The sequence below is a fragment of the Cottoperca gobio genome, chromosome 4 (genome assembly GCF_900634415.1).
Source record: "Cottoperca gobio chromosome 4, fCotGob3.1, whole genome shotgun sequence".
In the NCBI taxonomy this organism is placed as follows: domain Eukaryota; kingdom Metazoa; phylum Chordata; class Actinopteri; order Perciformes; family Bovichtidae; genus Cottoperca; species Cottoperca gobio.
Window position 1 is genome coordinate 10,585,405 of NC_041358.1, and position 22,942 is coordinate 10,608,346.

The window sequence follows — 22,942 nt, forward strand, 5'->3', positions numbered from 1 at the left end:
TTATCTCATTTCTGTGGCAGGGAACCATGTAAAACCACAATGTGTCTTCTATTTACTCTTTTTTTTTTTTTACTTAATTTGAATCAGAAAACCAAAGAATCCGTGTGAGCACATGAGGACAGGGTTACATTTAATTTCCTTTTCCCATGCAAACAATGGCAGGAGCAAATAAGGAGAGAGTTTACACGTGTGTGTGTGTGTGTGTGTGTGTGTGTGTGTGTGTGTGTGTGTGTGTGTGTGTGTGTGTGTGTGTGTGTGTGTGTGTGTGTGTGTGTGTGTGTGTGTGTGTGTGTGTGTGTGTGTGTGTGTGTGTGTGTGTGTGTGTGTGTGTGTTTGGTTTTACAGATAAGACCTGCTGTCATCAAATGTTAAAATATGAGAAACAAAGCTTTTCTTCTTATCGACATTGATGTACTTTTGTTTATTTTGCACCTCTTGTGTCGTACAGTGTATTACATATTTACTGTATGTATGTAAAGTGCTGCATAAATAAAATGTCAGATTTTTAAGACAAACTCAATTGCATGGACAGTTTTGGATTTATTTGACAACACTGCATATACTGCATTGGTACTGATTGTGGAGAAGTTAACATACAAAGTGATGCTGTATAAAAATTAAAACAATAAATCTGTTCAAATATGGCTCGGTGAACATTTGACTACAAAAATATACTGAATTAGATCCCGAACAACAAGTGGATAAAACCAAGAAGCAGGTTGTGAAATATTTTGGAAGTTTTAGTTTAGTAACATTGGATTTTATCCTCCTACTGACCTGCCAGAAGCTCTGCAGATCTCCGTGGGACTGAGGGGCTCAGCACCGGCTCACTGCCCGTCCGAAAGACTGGAGACTTGGGGTTGGGGCTTGGGAGGAGAGGGTCAGGTTTGGATCCTGGAGAGAAGAGGAGACGACAAGAAGAGGTGGTCACAGAAAGAAGAGAATAAAATAAAGGAAAACAGTGTGTAAACAAAGAAGAATACATAAAACGGATATGGAAGAGAGGACATGAGTTGGTTGTAACTCTACCACACAGACCCATTCTTGTTTTTCAGATTGTATCAACTAAATTAGATTTGTTCATAGAAATCATGTACAGCACAGTAAAAAGTGAATAAAGGCTTCCGTTTGCTTCAAACAAATGTCTAGTATAAAGGCAAACACTTTTATAACAGTTCAAATACCCCACCTAAAGACAGGGTGAAAACATAGACTGTAAATAAGAAGTGGACGCTGTCACCATGACGACACCCATTGGTTTGTGGATTATTGTTTTGAAGGCTTGAGTTTGGCATTTTTGGCCATCGCCATCTTTTGGAGCCAGAATTGGCCATATTTGGCGGAGCTGGGGAGGTATACGCATTGCCACACCTCCTGATTGACAGGTCGCAACTTGTCAATCACAAGGAAGCCTTACCCTAAAGCATACACTGCTCTATCATCTATTTTACTCTAAATGTGACTATATTGAAGGACACTGTATTGAAGAAGACTTGAAACTAGCCATTGAGATCATAAACTCTTCAGGAAAATGTTTACTGAGGTAGTAAATAAAGTGAGAAGTAGGGTCATTTTCTCATAGACTTCTATAGAAAAAGACTTCTTTTTACAACCAGTGGAGTCGCCCCCTGCTGGCCATTAGAAAGAAAGCAAGTTTAAGACATTTCTGCATTGACTTCACTTTTCAGACCCAGAAGCTACGTGCACTTCTTTCAGACAGTCTATGGCGAGAAGCCTGACATCTGCCTGCAATGAATCGTACAACGCGGCGCACACCTCTGCGAAGTCACTCACAGTGTTGCACTAATCACTGCATTAAATGGGGTGAGATTGTATTGGATAGTTTCCGTCGTCATAAAAGGGTTTCAGATGCTGTTAAACAATCTGACAGGGACTTCTTATGAAGCATACTGAGGCCTTAAGAATCTCACTTTCACTTACCAAGAGGCAGGTAGCTTTCTGATTGGTGCGCCTTGAGCGGGCGTCGCCTCTCTGGGACCTGATTGAGACTTGCTGGTTGGCTGCCACAGCGATCCTTCGACCTGCGGGAAAGGGGATGTTGAAAAAACATCAAACTTATTTCAAATAAGGTTAAGAATAATAATTTAAAAAAGCAACATTAATGAGAAAGACAGAAACAAAGACAGAAGACCTGGACATCAACAATGTTTTTCTGAGATTTTATTCTCCTTTCTCTTTTGTTTTTCTTTATCCATCTTTTCCTCCGTCTCTTTGTTCTGTTCTACTCTGGACCACATATGTATATTTTCCTTGCTCCTGCTCCGTCTCTTTACTCAGACAGACATGGACTCCATACATTTAACTGAATGTACTCGAGAAATTACACACTTCTGTTCCTGTCATACACCAAGTCTTTATTTATAGAGGACTTACGCCACATAAGGAACATGTCGTATATACAGCCAACTTCCTGGATAATGAATGTAAACAGCCCGAGGCTACATGTTAAAAGTTTAATAGCAGGAAGGGATTTAAAGGGTTGATTTAGGTCTTTCAGAGAGCGTGAAACAAAGAGAAACAAAGAGAGAAGATGACTGAGTAAAAGTGGGTCTCCAATATTCAAAAATAGCAGACAGCATATTTTTTGGTCTGTAGTCCACTACCCACTTTGTGTCGCTTGGAGATAAAATAAAAAAAGGCTTAACACAGTATTTGTCAAATCTAACAAATGACTCATGTGCATTATGTGATCTCCCAGAAACAACAAAGCCACTGAGGGATATTGGTGTTAATAAGTGCTTTTGTGTCATGTTGTGTACCAACCTGAGCTGGCTGCTCCGGCTTGTGCCATTGTCCCGGCAGTGTGTGCCGTCATGCACGGCGCGCGTATTGTCGTGTGTGTGTCCGTTGGTAATGTTGAGGCTGAGGCGCTTCTGATTCCGCCTCTCCTGCGCTATAATCGTCTCCCGATGATGGCTGGACAGCCCGTACTTTTCCTCTAAGCAGCGCAGCGGCAGCCCTCTGTTAATCGGCTGGAAGATAATGGCTCCTACCACCTTAGATGTAGACAGAAAAAGAGAAAAGACAAAGTACGGTAAACTTAACATGTTTTCTCCATCAAACATTCACTATTGTTTTTAATTTTTTACATTTTACATTATACATTTAGTCCAATAACGACTCATTCTTTGGAGTGCATGTTGACATCCAGTCAATGTCAGCAGAGGAAGGTAGTGCACATAAAGTATTTAAACACACTAACTTCCTTATTTTACTGACACCATCAACAAATCAACAGTGTCAAAGAACCTAGGAAGATGTTTTCCATTAAGACTGTGTACAAATATTTTACCAAACCCACCTGGGAGACAGAGTTTCTGTTGCCAACATAGTATCTTATAAGTGCAGGGACGTTGTCAAAGCCTTCCCTCTCCAGCCGGTACTCGACTCTGGAGTACGCTTCGTTCAACATCAATACCTGAAGGAGAAATGTAAAAAAGAAAAAGCTATTTATTACTTATTATTTGATGGTTTACAACCTTTTTTTTTTTTTTTACCTTTGACCTGTGAGCTTTACTTCAATTTATTTTTTGAATTTTAATTGTAAACATTTCCAGTTACAATCGTTAAACTGCAGTTACAAAAACAATGAATCTGTAATTGTGGCCGTTAGCCAATAACACATTTCTTTTATATTAACACATAATCAAATGACGCTGTGATGTAAAATAGTTGCAGGTGCTGCCGATCTCACTGAGAATCAACATCCCAGTCTGGAGCTTTTCGGCTTCTTACTTTAATTTTAAGACTTTATTAAAATAACAACTGAGAACATCTCCACAACAGACTTAGCAGTAAATCTTTCTGGTGGAGGGAGAGCAGATGTCTTCAGTGATGCCAAGACAAATATCCATATAGCATCTGTTTACATAGGTTTAATTATTGTATATATTATTAAAGGTTTAACTTGAAAGTGCTGCTTTAGATTACTTCTTGGAACCTTTTATACGATTATTTCTGGTTATTATTATTTCAATTTTATTAATCATTTTATGATTATATTTCATTCAGTGCTGATGATCTGTTTTATGTTATTAGTCTGTAACTCAGTTGTAATTCCCATCTTGGCCAGGACACTCACAGGACTTCATTTCAATGATGCTGAAAGTAAAAGTGAATAAAATAAAACATGTCGTGAGATAGTCGAGTCAGAATGGTTTCCACCACCATAGCAAAGTGTTACACTATACATCTTCAAGTGTTTTATATGAATTCATACACATAGTTTTACCTTCTTGTTGATTTTAAAGTGCTGGGCAGCATTTCGCCACTGGCAGGTCAGAACATAACTTCCTGGGCTGGACAGCGAATCACGGATCAAGAAATCTCCGTCACGCTGCACCAAGTTTTCTGCAACCTGGAACAATACAGAGGATTATACATGGGCACACACACACACACACGCACACACGCACACCCATGCACACACACACACACACACACACACACACACACACACACACACACACACACACACACACACACACACACCGTGTTTGTTTATAGCCCAAACATTTAATTAAATCTAATAATGGTCGGCTGTTATACTGTTACCCTCTTTATGTACGACATGAAGATATTTAAAGCCTCAACATCTCATAATATTTATCCAGCTTGAAAATCATCAGATAGATTTTTACATTTACGTTTTGTAATTGAACTTTCTTACTGTAACTTTGTTGTATTTATGATGACAATAATCTTTAGCTGCAGCCCTCCATGGAAACACAAAACATTCACTTCATTGAATCAATACACAATTAAAAGCAGGGCTGTGGGACGTCATGATATTTAATATTTTATAAAGAAATCTGAATGATATGTGTGTTTGTAAGATAACTAATGAGCTTAAAATGTATCTTTATCCATCACACTCTTGTTACATTTACTGCCTCTCTTCTTTCACACACACACACACACACACACACACACACACACACACACACACACACACACACACACACACACACACACACACACACACACACACACACAATTACAGACTTTAATTAAGCAAGTGTTTGTATAGTATATAATAGTAGTTTAGTTTAGCCAAAGGAAGCAGCTTATTAAAAATGATTACATCTCAGAGCGGGCTTTCAGGGGAACACACAAGCTCCATCTTTCTCACATACACACAGCAACAGAAAGAGCTTTTTATACACTGACCTTATGTTATCTGCTGCCGAGGCCACTATTTAAGTTATAATCTTTCTGTAAGCACTGTGTGTGCAGTATAGCACTCTAATAATAGGTGATCTGGTTCAACAAGTTTTTAACCAGGCTTTTAGAGGGAGAGACTCATGACTTATGTGTGCATGTGTGTGGGTGCGTGTGTGTGCGTGCGTGCGTGCGTGTGTGTTACCTGTCTGGGTATTGCTCCGTGGTACCATGCATGGCTTCTCGGCTCCTCGCAGTTCATCTTTAGTTCTTCCTCCAGCTCTCTGCGAAGTTTCTCTGAAGGGCCGTCCACGATGAACTGATCTCTGGAGAACTGCGATAATAAATATACAAAAACAGAAATCAATAAAGTGACTTCTTTGGAAAAACACACAGTAACAGATGTCAGCGTCTGCCAAAGCTCCAATGAGCTAATGTTGAAGGTTTCTGGTAGAGACCATGAATTTGAGTAGTTATGACTCTTAAAACCTAAAAAAGACAATAATCATAAAAGTTTAAAAGTTCCTTATTCCCTAAAACTAACAGTGATGAGGTCAAAGCTCAAAGGCACAGCATGACAAATATTATTCCCTGTGACTCCAGAGTGACCGTAAAAGCTTATAAGACATATACGGTAAAGAGGCAACAAGTGTATGTCAGGAAAGGTAAAGGTTACAAGTACAGTTGGGATTGATGGGATTGTGATGTGAAATTAAAAGTAAAGATGTATTCTTCTTCATGGTGTAGCTCAGTGGTTTCCAACCTTTTTGACCCCTTTAATTATTGTCTGAAACTCCTCAAACAAAAAAATCTTTATGATAAAACATAACAAAGAATATGTTTTATGTACCGTAGCTTTTCTTTACTACTAATCCTTTTAACCCCTCAGATGTATGTTGTTGGTTGTAGCAGCAACAACTAAACAACAACTCTTCATTCAGACTTCAGTCAAAAAGCTAAAGCTAATGTTTAGCACGCTTATATTGCCACATGTATTTTCTTACGTTATAGTTAGCAATATATATTATGTAAATGCCTTTATCAGTATTGGTACTTCCACTACTGCTACATCTGCTGCTAATAATGTTACGACTACCACTACTAGTAATAATTGTTAACACTCATTCAATTGGATAGAAAACAAGATGCAACCATTTAAAAGCAAAGTAAACATTACAGTATATATATAAAATATAAAAAAAAAACACAGGATAAAGCACAACATGACATAAGGACTTGATGAATTGAAAAGCTTGTAAGATAAATAAAAACCTTCTGAAACAAAAAGCCAGCAGACTTTTTTTGAAGACAAAGTAAGTTTTACTGTGAAGCCAAAAAATACTAATTTGTCTCATAAAACTTTATAATCTGTGAAACCGACAACACGCAATATCCTTAAAACCAAATTGATTAAAGGTCAACCAAAACTTAGAAGGATACAAAAGCTGGAGGACCGAGAGAGGTGACATGGAGAATCAATAGTTTAAAGTTATTCAGACAAATTAATCTAGATGATCAAAGTATTGATGAGTTAGTTAAATCTTGACACACACACACACACACACACACACACACACACACACACACACACACACACACACACACACACACACACACACACACACACACACACACACACACACTTACATCACAGCTGCTGGGTCTCTCCATGGCTTCCTCTGTCTCCTTTCCTCAGATACACACTTCATATCAAACACATACAAACTTTGTTTTTTATCTCCAGCAATAAACAGCCCGCTTTCAAACACAAACGACTCCTCTTCTCAGGCAACATGCTCACACACATACACACACACACTCCCTGTCCTCTGTGATTTTCCTTTCTTGGCTTTCCATCCTGACCCCACCCAACTGCCCGGACCTGCCTCCATACACACCTTCACCTGACGTACATAAACACCCACACACACACACACATACACACACACACACACACACATACAAGCCACAAGAGACGCAAACACTTCCTTGAATTTTCCCTGAGGGTTGACAGGTAAAATGTTTAGTTAATGTTTAGCTTGTATTGCTGTATTATATAGATGTATTACTTCTGTGGTCAATATATTTCATCAGATAATTAAAGCATCTATCGAAGACAGATAATAATGATGATTACAACAATTATGTTTTCTTTTTTAAAGCTTTTTGACAAGTTGTATAGAAAACACTTCCTCATACCTGAACGACAGAATAGGTCTTATGCGACTGGCTTTCAAAACAACAAATGACTTTTAGAGGAAACCAGCAAAACTGCTTTCATTAAGGTTGTGAAGTGAAATAAAACATGTTGGTTAAAAGATCATGGTTTGGGTTAAAATAGGTACTTTGTAAGATATGTTAGGTTAGGTACGTAAGTTAAAGTCAACATTTTAACACGGGACACAAACAGCAGTCTCCTGGTGAAAGTGTTTGTTTTGACCCTCCAAGACTTTGATGCATTTTATATTACCCGGCTTCCTCTTATGCTCCCGTCATAATTACTAGAGCCACTAGAGGTCGCAGCCGAACAAAAAGGTCAATTACGACCGTTTTCTTTTTTTGGGGGGGAGGGGGGGGGGGTCTGTGTATAAAGTGGTGCATGCATAGAGTATACATGTAATAGTACAGTACATTCTATCGCCTACTATCCAGCCCAATTGTGTTGTCTGTCACTATTAACCTCCCACAGAGTGCTGCATTGTTATGTGTAGACCCTGAATATCAATACTGTTGTGAAAAAAAGGTTAATCAATGTTAGACAGTTGCGTCTGGCTAAGACACGAAAACAGTATCTGAACATGCTCATGCACCTGTTTTGTGTATTGTCTCGTAAAACGCATATTAACAGTTTTAAAATGTGCGTCCTCTTCTTATTCTGCCACACATTGAAATATAGAAGCACATCCATGTTGACCAGAGCTGGCGACAGTAAAACTCCATTAAGGCATATTTCTGGTATTAACACTGATCCCACTGAGAGTCAACATCAGTCTGGAGCTCTACAGAGGTTTCAGCCAAAGACGTTTGTTCCCTTTAGTTGGCAGGATAAACCAAAGGTAACATAGAAATGAAGAATTGGACAGATAGCAAGAAAATGGACCCGAAAGGAATGGACATTTTGTTGTTTCTATGATACTAAGTTTTGTAATAAAGCAATAAATAAGTTAATGCAGCTCCATAAAAGCTGAATGTGTAACACTTGCAAATGATATAATTTAAGTTGATTAACTGTATCTGGAAGTGTGTAATGTGGAAGGATCCTGCTCACTAATGTCTCTCCTCCAATCCCAATGCAGTCACATTGTGATACAAAATAAATATGTGGTATAATATATATATATAAAAAGGCAGCAATAAAAATAAATAAATAAACAGTAAGACGTTAAACTGCAGGTGCACCCTTTTATTATATTATGATAATGCTATGCATATAGCTGCAACTTAGTTGTCATTTTCCCGCTGCAAATAATTGGTAGCAGGTCAAAATGCTGGTGCAAAGAGACCTTTAAAGAAGTGCCAGAGCATGCTGAATACCAAGATCCTCTGAAGAAGACTTTGATCCAAACCTGCATGGCTGAAGAGGTTTAAGGCTAGACTGAGCTTACAGTCAGCTACAAGAGTGCTGACATTCACACACACACGCACACACACACACACACACACACACACACACACACACACACACACACACACACACACACTCAAAGAGAATTATTGAACCATGTACTTGAAATTGGAAATATGTCTATAAGCGTCTCCATGAAACTGAAACCTTCATCCTTTCATCTCTTTACCCTTTCTCTCCCTCTCTGTGGCTCCTCTACCTCTATTTTTCATATTTCTCTCTAAAGTCATTACAACAGACCCCTCTGCCCTCAGTCTCCAGTTCTCCATATATGACAGGAAATCAGCGTATCTTATTACAGCTTTTTACGCAGAAAACAACAGAGGAGCTTTTATGGGACATTTTCCTGCCATTATTCTGCTTCATCTGTTGTTTTGGTTCTCTGATACACATCAGTTTAAAGTAGTATGACACACCCATTAACGCACTGGGCAGCATGTTTTTCCAGTTGTACCAGCATTACACAACACATTTAGACAGAGATGAGCTGAATGAGATAAACTGGAAGCCTAAGAGCTTGTGGCTCCAACACAAATATAAAGCTTGTGTTGTATTTTTTATGGATTATAGTCACATCTGTGGTTAAAGTCATTATAACAATAAAAATGCTTTTACACCTGCAGCATGGCAGGAAGGAGACAAGGGAGTATAGAAGAGGGGAGGACTGGAGAGTAAAGGGAGGGAATAGATGGCGCTCAGGATGAACAGAAGAAGAACTGAGCGAGAAACAGATGAGTGAAGACTGATGGAGGGAGGAAAGGGGAGTGAAGGGGGAGACATGGAAGGAGTGAGGGAGAGGAGGAGAATTGGACATGGTCGATGGGAGTGTTTTTTTTATAGGCTGGCCTTTAGTAAGACCCTGCAATATGATGTCATCCTCACAGAGCAGCTGCATTTATACTGTACCATTCTGTGCACATGAACCACAACACAGCAGGAACAGCACTGTGGACTGGCCTGCCTACTTCCTTGTTTCCTTTTCTCTTTTACTTCTCCTCGTCCTCTTCTTCTTCTACTCTCAGCACTTACACTTTAGACAGACTTCCTGATTGAGCCATAAAGACAGACACCTTCATAGGAGAATGACTGTAGATAAAGGGAAATATCTCCAGTGACATTGAGCCTCAGTGCACACCACGTCACAGAATAACTGAATGAACGTCAGGGTGAATGTAAGTGTAGTTGGAGAACTAGCAGAGGTGGGAAGTATCCACGTATTGAATATTTGTACATATACTGTACTGAAGTAATGAATTTCAGAGGAATTAAAGGAGCAGGTACTTTCATACTGAATATTTCAAGAAGCGGTTCTTGTACTGAACTTCTATTCAAACTAAAATATTGTACTTTGACTTCATTTCATAGTAACATAGTAACATAGTAACCCCTTATGTAGCATTTATAAGCAATATATAAACATAGATTAAATAGTTTAACACTCACACACATGGCAAACACACACCCATTGGTCGTTACTCAGAAGAACACACGCACACACACACACACACACACACACACACACAAAACTAAACTGTAATAAAGTTTTAGACACATATATGTTTTAATTACTAATGAATAAATAAATGACAATGATATATCTTTATATGAGAAGTTATAAACCATTTATTTAATGTATACATAGATATATTTATATATGTATAAGACATTCAGTATTAGAGTTAAAATGTACTTATTGGTCCACAGGCGACAGTATAATGTTAAAGTGCGGATGAATACAATACAATTAAAGATTAGTACAGGTCTGTTGGATATGTCATCCACTCTCACATTACTATTTTTCTCTGATGTCTAAAAACACTGACTGGTTAAAAATGTTACTCAGCATTAAAGTGCAGCAGTTTTTAGCCCAAAAACACCAGGGTATTATTCAAAACGATTTCAACAGTTTATTGGATTTTCTTTGGATTTCCTGGATACGTTTCTGTTTGTACGGTCGGGAGACGATGCTCGGGGTCAAAACCGGCTCTTTTTGTTTGCCGTGACAATCCAGTGTGAGCTGGCGTTGACCAATCAGAAGCAGCGGACAACTGTGTAAGCTGCTTGCCCTGCAGTTCAGTGAGGTGAATATAAACAATCTTTCAGCATTATAACTGTGATTCCTCATCATCTCACACATGCACACACTCGTGGACATTGTAATCCCTGTTTTGTCCAAATCCTACGTGTACTGTATAGTGATGAGAGAGCTGGAAAATAAAAACACTGAAGATAAAATTCTTAGGAAGACACCACTGACATGCAGTTCATGTCCAACCTCATCGATTTCATCTGAGAATGTGCAGGATTATAAATACCAAAAGAGCTTTAAAGCTATAACAAGTAGCCAAAATATTAAATGGTTTTCACAGGAGCCATCATCACCGTTAAAATAAATCTGTTTATCTGGTATTTCCTCTTCTCGTTATCTTTCTCCCTTTCAGTTTCTGTCTCTCCCCCTCTGTACTGTGTGCATCCACCCAGCTGTCAAATTAACTCAGCGTGAAGTCTTTAAAAGTCCCAACATGCATGAAAACTGATCAGCAGTGCAGCAACTTTTGAAAATACATCCAGGAAGTAAGTAAAGAAAAAACTTTGGTTGCTGCATTATTCAGCAAAAACCTCCATCTCTCCACCTTTCACCACATATGATGAAATGTTTTTGCAATACTGTGGAAATTCAATGACATTTTATTTATTTTATGCAGTTTTTCTTGTTCAATACAGTCGGATAATAACTAAGGGCAGGAAGCACAGTTTCTGTCTCCAACATTTGATTGGCTGGGCCGTTTTAAAGCTGTGGAGGGTTATTAAAAGATAATAACTTCTAATTTCAGGATCTGGCCATCTTGGCTCCATGATAACAACGTCCCCACCTTTCCTGTTTACTCACAACTACATGGATGCTTCTTCCTGTGTTTAGACCAGGGGACATCTAATGAGTCGGTCTGGGAAAGCTACAGCGGGTTCATCACCAGTGGCCTCTCTGAGATACTGCTGTATGTGTCAGTCTCTACAATAAGTCTAGGATTTGATATTGTCTTTTCATTCGAAACATTTGAGAAGCAGAGTTAATGCTGTTGATTTTAATTCCTTTCAAATCTGCTGAGAAATGATTATCGAGAAACACACAAATAGGATTTCCAGAACAAAGTGAGTCTTAGACACTTCTTAGTCAGCTGTTCTGGAAACAAATTTCACCAAATGTCTACTAAAATCCTTTTTTCTAAATAAACTTAAGGTGGGAACAGGCTACACAAAAAGCACAATTCATTTTTATGTTGTGATGTCATGAGAGGTAGTGTCATAGATCGGGATACATTCCCTCACGGTGGATGAAACAAGGACTACAAACCATTATGGCATCCAGTAAAAGACTGCAAAACCCATAGTCAGCAGGGCTGTCAGGACAGTGGTTGAAGCTGAACCATATAAACTGATTGCCCTAGTGAGGCAGCTAAAAGGGTTGTTTAGGTATCTTACCAAGAAGACAGCTGTCTTCCTTTCCTGCACCACGCCTCCAGAGCTCCAAGAGTAAAGCTCCCGACCTCACAATATTTACATGTTTGTTCATAAGCTTTAAAAAGAGTCACGTTACAATCTAGTTTGTTGAGTGGTTATTATACTCTATGGCCAACAGTATGTCGACACATCTGTCATGTTCCTCCACACCTCACTTTATAGAGCTTGATCCATCCAACACCTTTGGGATGAAACGCCTCGAAGCCTGCGACTCAGACCATTATCACCTTACATCGTGGCCGACCTGACTGATGCTCTTGTGGCTGAATGAGAGGGGAGATCTGTACATCACAGGATCTAAAATCTGATGGAAAGCCTTCACAGAAGAGTGCACGCTGTTGTAGCTGCATTTTAATACCTACTGTATTGGAATGACAAGCACATATAGGTGTAATGTTAATGGGCCAACAAACTTTTGGCCACATGGTTTATGTGTCTAACAAGGCTTGTAGCAACAACTGAGCCTGGGAGTTTTGCTGTGTTTTGGATCCAGGGAAGAAATACTGGAAATGATTTGCACACAAAAGCCGCCCTGAAGCACTGCACTCTTTGGATAAGGTTGGAGGGTTTTTAATTTTGAGTGCTTCATGTGCAAAATGCTAAAACACTCTCTCTCTCTCAGTAAATTCCTTTCCAGTAAATGTCCTTGTCAATGGGTTCTCTTATGACTAAGGTTCAAGTTACTTTTGATACACAGAAACAAGAAGCTTGCTCTTTTTGGTTTAATGGCGACCTCCCAAAGAGACAGATGGAGAAGAAAGAGGGGAGGGGTGGAAACAGGAAATGGAATAAAACCCCGGGCTCTTTGGAATCAAAAGTAAAGACATGAGGAAGACTCAGATAGAGAGATAAAGACAACAAGAGAAGATTGAGTGAGTGTGTTGGGGGAAAGATGTAAAAAGAGACGGATGAAGGATGGAGGAAAGGCAGTGCTCGAGGGAAGGGACATTGTGGGGGATGATAGGACAACACAGAACACATGCAGATAACAAGTTCAGATCCCACCAAAGAGCCCCATGTTAACGCATTGACTCACTGTGTAAGAAACCAAGACAATACTTTGGGATTAATATCAGTATAAACTCAGTGTGACCTTCTCAAAGCCACAACATGTCAGATCTTTGTGAAGAGAGGCTGAATATTTGTTATTATATTCATTCATTTTATTCCCTTGACAGTTGTTCAATAAGTACTAATTTCATTTTTAGACTATAGACACTCTATCGATGAAGATTATGTGATAATTCAAGATAATTCCAACTATATACTATATTTTACAATAAAGGTAACTGCTGGCTAAAAGCTCACCAAAGGTACCCATTGTTCGCTAATTATACCGTAAATCACAGAGGTGTAGTGGTGTATGATGTATGCTCTTGTATTTCCATATATGTAGCGGTTTTATTATACTGAAAGCTGTATATTTGAATAACATTGTACATGTAAAAGCCCAACAAGGGACAAGAGTTGAATATTAGCAATAGCTACAATTTCTGTGTGCTTTAATGTGTGCCAATATATGATTGAAGGCTCCACAACATTCACTGAATGAACCGTGTGGTGAGATTGTTTTGCATTGGATGGTCTTGTGTGCTCCTGGGAGGTAAGTATAGTTTCCATGTCTTTTATTAATTACAGCTACATTACAGCGAATGAGCACTGAACAACTAAACCATAATGAATTAAACTAAACTTTGTGCAGAGTGTCGTTTTTCTGACTGTGCAAACATTCACACATTGCATTATCATTTGTCCTCCTTTATCCAGGCACATACGTCTTAACAGCTGATGTAAATGTCGAGGAGGCACAGAACCGAGCATCTCCTGGCTAATCTACAGAGGGACGGACCCCGTCCCCTCCGCCTTCTGCGCCGCTGCTCGCTCCATCCAATCAATTTAATGGCAGTCATACATTTCCTTGACGTCATAAAGAAGGCAAGTTAGTAATTTATCATCCTCATGTCCTGGTACCTCTGCTTTTATAACTATAACTGTCTCACCATTGCCATCACACACTGCCCTGTCTGTCTGCCAGCACTAGTTATGGATGAAGCCAGCTGTATATCTCACACTCACACACAGTCAGACAGTCACACAGTCGGTCATTTATGAGAGCGTCTGGTCCGAGTAATAAAAGCCCAGTGTTCAGCTCACAGAGAGAGTGAGGGAAAGAGGAGGACTGTTCAGTGTGATTAGATTTTGCTATGACTGGAATTTTTACAATGCACTTTTTAGATTATTTTCTGCCGTGCGATGTCGGAGTTAAGTCTTTTTAATAATGCCTTTTTCTAATGTGTTATTGTGGAATGCACAGTTTCATGTGGTCTTCTTTAAATGACAGCAACAGATCATGGGACACACACACACGCACGCACGCACGCACACACACACACACACACACACACACACACACACACACACACACACACACACACACACACACACACACACACACACACACACACACACACACACACACACACACACTTGCATGTAGTAAGTACGAGGCAAAAAGAAAGGCATGAGCAAACGCTGCAGCATACAAACTGCACAAAAAACCTGCACATGTGCACTTACAAACATGCTTGCCATATAGGATTTGACACACAAATGCAAACAAAAACACTGATACACAACATCTGTCAATACCTGCACAAATGCACCAACACACACTCTCTGGTTTCTCTCACCTTTGCAGTGATGACAGAGCTCTTGTGGTAGAAGCAACACAGAGCTGCTGTCAGGTTTTTTAGGTTGCATCGCTCCGACATTCTTGTAACTTTTCTTAACTTCCAGGAGTGTGAAGCTATCTGCAGGCTTCAGCTGTAAACACCAGCTTTAGTCACCCTGACTACACGGCCAAAGCGTAACTTTACTAACTGTCAAGTCCATTAACGATTCCAATTTGCCTCTTCTAAGAAAAAGTTACAAAACTAAAGTGGACTAAACGATTTGTGTCGTCAGATGTGACGTAAATGAACTAAAATAAGTCAGAATCTGCAGGAGAGACAGACTGTCAACCTCAGCTCCAAACATCCCCATCAGCAAGCCTACTGTATCTATCCCTCTCCTCCACAGTCCCCTGCAGAGTGAACCCTCCACCTCACTCAGCTCTGGAGATCCTTTCTCACACTCCGTCCCGTTAGCTCCATATATGGGAGAGAGAAACACCCATGTGGTCTGATGTCAGCCAATGATGTGCGGTTGAACTAGGAGCGGCCCGGAGGCAAAGTCTCTCTCTTGCTCTCAAGCTGAAAATACATGCATGATGAATAGAAGAATATAGGAATAACATAGACACATAGATCATATTACATACTATGCGTCTTACATAATGTCTCACCTACACTAAATATTCTGTTGCTTTAGTTTCCCTTGGTCTCAAGATAGTTTGCATCAAGGGCTGAAACTAACCATCATTTTAATTATTCATGAATATGTCGATTATTTAGTCAACTCATCGTTTGGTTTATAAAATGTCATCACACAATTTTCCAAAGCAAAAGTTCATATAGTCAATCTGCTGGTTTTTGTCCAACCAACAGTCCAAAACCCCAAATACATATTTACTATCATACAAGAAAACCAGCTTCAATTCATATTTCAGGAGCTGGAAACCCAGGATGTTTTTGGAGTATTTCTAAATTAATAATTAACAAAAAATATAATTTATGGCCAATTCATTTTCTGTGCTATTTCTTTTTTTTCTAATTTTCTTCCCATCTTTGAATTTAAGCACTCATTGAGTTTCTTCACTCCACTTGCCAGAGGTCACCTGTCAATCAAACAGTGTGCTCACCGCTGATATCTCTTTGGACGTCATGTTTATGATGTTTAGGTGTTTTATTTGACTGTTCAGACATGATTCTTTCACGGCTCCCCCAAACTACCTAGTGCTTCTTCCATTTATTACAAACAAGCTAAAAACAGAAAATACATCACTTCCTGTGTTGGCAAGATTTGTTCTGAGGAAATAGCTGCCAGACACTGACACAAAACATGTGAGAACATTTAATGGCAAGTGGCTGTAAGTGCAGTCACTGTTGTGTACTGAAAATAATCTACAATGCTGCTGCACGAGTGTCTAGACGAGAGGAAAGAGTCAGCTAGGTGTGTGTGTGTGTGTGTGTGTGTGTGTGTGTGTGTGTGTGTGTCCTGAAGAGTGAAGCTGATAAATAGCTGGCCATTTGTGTTACTTAATGAATACTGAGCAATTACACCCTCTAGTTTAGTGCCACAACTTTCCCACCAATTCACACACACACACACACACACACACACACACACACACACACACACACACACACACACACACACACACACATTACAGACACATACACACTCAGATGGGCAGTACACAGAAAAGGCCTAAAAACAAGCATGTACTGTATTTACAGAATACATATGTACATAGTCAAACAGTCACTTATATCAACAAACACACAAACACACACTGAGGGTGACACCCCAACAGCAACCAGTTAAAGGAATATTCTGCTGCAGCAAATGAAGCCACTAATTATAGTTTGAACTCTCTGAGGATCCACGGAGGAAATACATGTAGAACATTCCCTGGGGCAACACACACACACACACACACACACACACACACACACACACACACACACACACACACACACACACACACACACACACACACACACACACACACACACACACACACACACACACACACACACTACTGCCAACCACAGCAGCCCCAAATCACCAGCTAGGCTAAATGTCCACCTTAAAATACACACATCCGTCGCTTCAGGAATGCTCTGGAAAAACAACGAGGGACAGAAATCGGCGCGCTGAGGTTCTATGTTTTCTATTTCTATCTTGTTGTTTCTCTCGACTGGACAAAGGAGAGCAGAGCAACTTCAGCAAGTTATGTGAGAAAACGGGAGGATAAAAGATAACATTTGTTGTTATATAAAATTATAAAATTGTATTAAATATGTAATTTTATTTTGGGTACGTTTTTTACATTGTACTGTGAGTTTGAACCAAGGTAAATATTATGTTGCACATGGTTTCTCTGTCTTAAACTTGCAGTATCTAATTTGTTTGGCCACTGAATATTGACATATCATCATCACCTTTTAAGTTGATATGGCAAACTTGTTACCAAACAGTTACATTTATGTTTTAGTCTCCATCAACTCCTGAGGGAATGATCCGGCTCTTTAGCTGCTAAATGCTCCACTGTGTTCACCAGCTGGCCTCTAACTGTCGGCTGTCTGCAGCTGAGCAGGTAGTGTACATGGCTGTTTAGAGCTTTTTCACAGAAAACAGCTGCCTGCTGCTGCCAATAAGGATGCTATGAGAGGGAACCAAAGCAACACGCTGAAACTCTGTAGCTTCATCACTACAAGCGCCCCCTTTACATTGTTTTCATATCATTTATGATTTTTATAAGAACATTGATTATAGCCATTTTAAGTTTGATATTTCAGCCCAATACACAAAACGACGTACTTTTATGACTTCATGACACAGTTACACTAAAGACTCAGTTGCTGGTGGTCAGTCAGGGGATCACCTTAGTCCTTAGGGTTCCTCTTGACATTTGTACTTCCTCATCCTCTTGATATTTGTACCAAATTTAATGGCAATCCATCCAATAGTCGCTTAGATATTTCAGTGTTTGCGAAAGTGATGGACTGACCGAGTGACATGATGATCAGAATTCCATATTTCTCACTATTTTCAATACAAAAAAGATAAAAACAAATGCTAAACACATTACAGCAAAACATACTGCAGAACTGTTTACGTTAATAGTCTTGTTTTCCTACAGTCTTCATGCTACACCATCAGAATCAAGTGAATATTCTACAAGTAGACTCTGATTTCCTGACACTGGCTGGAAGCTTGTTTGACAGGAATCAACGGTATGAAGTCTCAGCATCAGTGTCCTTCTCTACCAGTTATGCAGCTCACATCATGATCTAATGCCAGAGAATAAATATCAGTGACACTGCTGTTCAGCCCTCTGGGTGAATGTTTGTGATGGGTCATCTATCAGTAATGGGCTGTCTTGGTGACAGTCATATTGATTTTAACATTGTGACGCTTCCACACAACGTCAATAAAATGTGTGCAGTCAGTGGGCACAATACATCTGTTGTGGCTTAAAAAGAGAGAAAGCAAATCTGAGTTTTGTGTTTTCAGCTTAGAAGAAAGTTACAATGGAGGTGATGGCATACATCTGGAACTCGCTTCTAAAAAAAGTATTTAATGTCAAAGTTATCCTACTATTCCTCATGGGGAACATTAACTTAATTCATGCCAAGTGCAATACACATGTGAATGTAAATGTATTTGGTTTATACTAGTAGTTTAGATTCAGATACTAAAAACAATGTTGCTTTGGTTTCAAGCATTAATAGTTTGCACGAGAGCTTGGACATATTGAGAGAAAGCACACTTGTTTAGGCTTTGAGGATGGTTTTATTATTTTACCTACATTGTAGACATGTTATTAGATAATAAAAAAAGAAGCTAAAACTCAACCTGGGAATATGAACTGTGGGAGGCAAAATCTCACCAAGCATAAATACAGTCATGTCATGACGTATTAAAAGCATTTCAAAGTTTTGTGTTTAGATAACGACTGGAGACACGTGACTCACATGGTTTACATCAGGACTCCTGATCTATAGTCTGCTGACCCAGACCAAACACCACTCATTACCCAGAGTGACCCCTTCGTCTGTTCTGAAAGGGGCAATAGAGCCGATAAAGACTCTTAGAGTGGCCGTTCATGGATTCTTACAAAGAAATTGGTAAACTTTTCATCACTGATACTGAATTCAGGAGTATAAAGCTCTACATTTGAAATCAAGAAAACTTTTTTGTTTTGTCAAAATACTTCAAGTACCTTTATGTAAGGCATTATGTAAGATAAAAAGATATCTGAGCAAACATTCCGTTATGTGGGTCTAACAGGTTGACTGAGGACTTCACAACAGGGGCTTATCATTGTTCATTTACTGCAGCGAGCTGCTGGGTTGCTGGCAAGCTGCCTGCTCTGCTTATAGGCCGACAAACTGAATGATTGATTGGCTGTGCAGACTGGCAGACTGAGACACCCGCAGGCTGGTTAGCACAACTGAATACTTGGCTAGCTGGCTGGTTGATATTTTAACTTGCAGGCTTGCTAACAGACTGGTGTGATGATCCTGATGAGTGTCACACTGCTGTTTGGATTCCTAACTGGCTGACTCCTAACCATTTACAGTTACAGGGTCTGCCTCATACTGTAGTACCTGCACATGACCACTAGAGTGCACCAGAGTGCATCTTCACCTTCAAGCTCTCCTCGAGAACTTCAAGGTACTTTTATCCTTAAGAGATTAATTAATTCATGAGTCAGTAAACACTTGAATTGATGTTTTGATCACCAAACTATAAATGTGTCTGTGTACTGTAAGCTGTTTAATGTCTTCCACTTTGAGAGTTGAAAGCAATTGCAACCCGAGACCGCGCGCACACACACACACACACACACACACACACACACACACACACACACACACACACACACACACACACACACACACACACACACACACACACACACACACACACACAGCGTTATTCTTTCTTAAAGCTCTCTCATGAGGGGAGAGCAACTTGATGTTTTCTAGTCAAAGACTGAAAGAGGGAATGAAAGAGAAGAAGAGTGAGAGTCCTTTAGAAAAGTCAAAGAAGAGCTGTGTTCATTCTGAACTACCGAGGATCAACAGGGGGATAGACTTTCTTTCTTTCCTTCTCTCTTTCTTTCAGTCACTTTGCTCTCAAACAACATGGAGAATATGATGCAGTATACTGCCACCTGTTGTACCAGAAGGTGTTGTGTTCATTATAATAGATACCATTTTGATTCAATGTCGAAATGATCCATTTGGCACACTTTCCTTCCACTTTTTCTTTTCAGAAAAAAACATCCAAAATTGGTCCAACCTTTGTAGAAATGTTGGTATTCATGAGGGATCTCATCGCTCTTATAGTAAGAAGCCGATTCAGAAAATACTTTTTCAGCGTCTTCAGGATTTACGTGAATAAAACCTTTTTGCTCAATTTACTGCTGCAGCATTTAACAACCCTACTATGTAACACTACTCTGATTGATCCTGTGGGAATTTTGTACCAATCCCTAATTCCCCTCACAGATTTGACCGCCTGTTTTTTAATCTGGCCAAGTGGAGCTAAATGAGCCCCACTGTACTGAATGTTTTCCTGCCTGTCAGTGTGATAATGTGAGTAGCAGACGGTGCATGCAACACATTACATCACCAGGTTAGTAACTTGTAGATTTGTTCTAAAACATCCTAATATTTAGTGACATTTCAGTATGAATGCTCATTTTCTGCATTTACTTTACAGTATAATCTGACACAAACATATTTGTACATTTGGAAACCAATAATAAATATTTAACTCCTTATTTAAACAGCTTCACAGCTTTATAGGCATCACTGACAACATGTTCATAGCTGCCTCAGTATAGTTCTCCAATATGTTACTTCTCTTCATTTGTACTGTTCTTGTAATTTCAGTATTTTCGGTGCATCTTTGATATTGAACCCCCTCTATCACCTCAAAGAGGCAATTCATCGTGAATTGGATGAGCTAGTTTCCCTCACTGAGAGGACAATACGCAGAATTTAGACATCAAACATCTCTGAAAATGAGAGAAATTGGCCTACAGTGAGACAAGAGAGGGATATCTTTATACGATTTACCCCCGTAGACTCTTCCTTGCCTGCGCACATCCATCCTACACACTTGTACTATACATAATCGATGGCCTGATCACACTGCAAGGCTCACTGCACAGTTGATGTACTTTTGACCTTTCCACAGGACATGACACAGAGCGTATGCACTGCCTGTTGCAGTCTGCGTGTTTTCATCCACAGTGGAAATGCAAACACACCTGGAGTAGCAGAGCTGACAGCTACACTTTCACACATATTATATAATACCTGGGACACAGTAGCTCCATTTGCGGTCAGTACACACACACACACTCTGTTGACTCTCACACGCGACCCTAATTTGACCAAAGAAATACACACAAGTACTGTTTGTGTGTAGGTGTGTGTGTGGTTAGCTCCCACATGTTCTCGTGGGAAGGACTCTGAGTTTGCTTTTCAGACTGAGGTGTCAGCATCCAAACGTATGAGCTAATAGATGGAAAGGAGGAAAGAGTTAAAGAGAGAAGAAATGGGAACGCACGTCTCAGTACGTATGTGTAGTTAGGACTGCTTTACACTGATCTAGTTATGTAAAGAAAATTCTGGGGGAAAAAACGTTTTTTAGTCAAAATGTGATCGCACCAGAGACACGTGAACACATAGTTTAGCTTTACTTTGTTATTAAGAGCTCTATGACGATGTTTTATGCAACGTTCAGAATTTCTTAAATTAAAAGGAAAATGTAAATTTTTGCTGCGTTTACTGGTCTTTTGGCAAAACTCACCACAATAAGATTTTTTTTTGCATTTGATTTATCATCATTTAAGCACTTTTAGTAACAGCAACAAAAGAAAACAGAATTTCTGCATAAATACTACATTAATAATGCCTTTTTAATAAAATTGCTGAATATAAATGTGTTTCCATACATGTTGGAACACCTTTCCATTTCTGGTCTTCGCTTCTGATTCAATGTTGGTGTCACAGGACACCCCTATTGAACAATTTGCTGATGCACATTTCTGCACAAACTACCCCGTCTAAAACTGCAGAACTCTTTTATATTTATTCAGAGTATTTCTTTTATAATTTACTATCATTTTCTTCTCTTCTATATTTATGTTTCTTGATTTTTATACTTGCAATTTGTTGCTTTTATTTATTTATTCTATGCTATGTTTATGTTATGCACTAATATAGCAAAGAGATTTCCTTGTGAGTGAAAACCTACTTGGCAATAAAATCTAAATCTAAAATAAGATCTAAAATGTAACTATTGCATGAATAGCTGTCTGTAACCAACCTGAACATTTGATCAATATTTTTGAATTCTGTCTTTACTCTGGCCACAAAGACGTTTGGATGGGAATTAGGGATACTCTAGATTTAAAAAATAAAATAATACAATGAATTCTGGCAAAGATTTTCATTAATCACTGTTTAATGCTGTTGTTTTACCACAAAAGGCATCAAGAATTAGTCTACAGTATCTTGCAGTATGAGATAACAAATAGTTATTCAAATCAGACCATATCTGATTGAAGAATATATAAATAACTTTCGGTACTTGACAGTGAGTGATTCTCAGTGTTATGTGGAAACACTTTGGTCGATATTCAAAAGGTATTTTTGATTTGATCCACAGCTGTAGCTTCTTGTGATGTTTGTATTTAATCTCTTTACATTACATGCATTTCCCATCACAATTAAGCAGAAGCTGTGCACGGTGAGTAAAAGATGAAAGGCAAAGACAGAAATACAGAGAAACATAAACAGGAAAGCAAATCACTTGTCAGCACAATGATATTGTGATAAGTGAATGATCGCCTCTCTTTGACTGAGGCAAGCTGGGACTCAGGTGGCGTGTATGTGTGTGAATATGATTTACAACCGTGTGACAGCCAAA

General features: G+C 39.2%; 1 protein-coding gene across 2 annotated transcripts in view; it reads right to left on the minus strand.

Moving 5' to 3' along the window:
• bcar3 (BCAR3 adaptor protein, NSP family member) overlaps nt 1-22,942 on the minus strand; it is a 59,913-nt gene that overhangs the window by 4,674 nt on the left and 32,297 nt on the right. For both annotated transcript variants that reach the window (XM_029430357.1, XM_029430359.1), the window contains 6 exons: nt 5,387-5,515; nt 4,253-4,378; nt 3,323-3,439; nt 2,785-3,017; nt 1,942-2,042; nt 778-894 (listed from right to left, as the gene is read on the minus strand). In XM_029430357.1, coding sequence (XP_029286217.1) covers nt 778-894; nt 1,942-2,042; nt 2,785-3,017; nt 3,323-3,439; nt 4,253-4,378; nt 5,387-5,515 — 823 coding nt within the window. The remainder of the gene's footprint in view (nt 1-777; nt 895-1,941; nt 2,043-2,784; nt 3,018-3,322; nt 3,440-4,252; nt 4,379-5,386; nt 5,516-22,942) is intronic.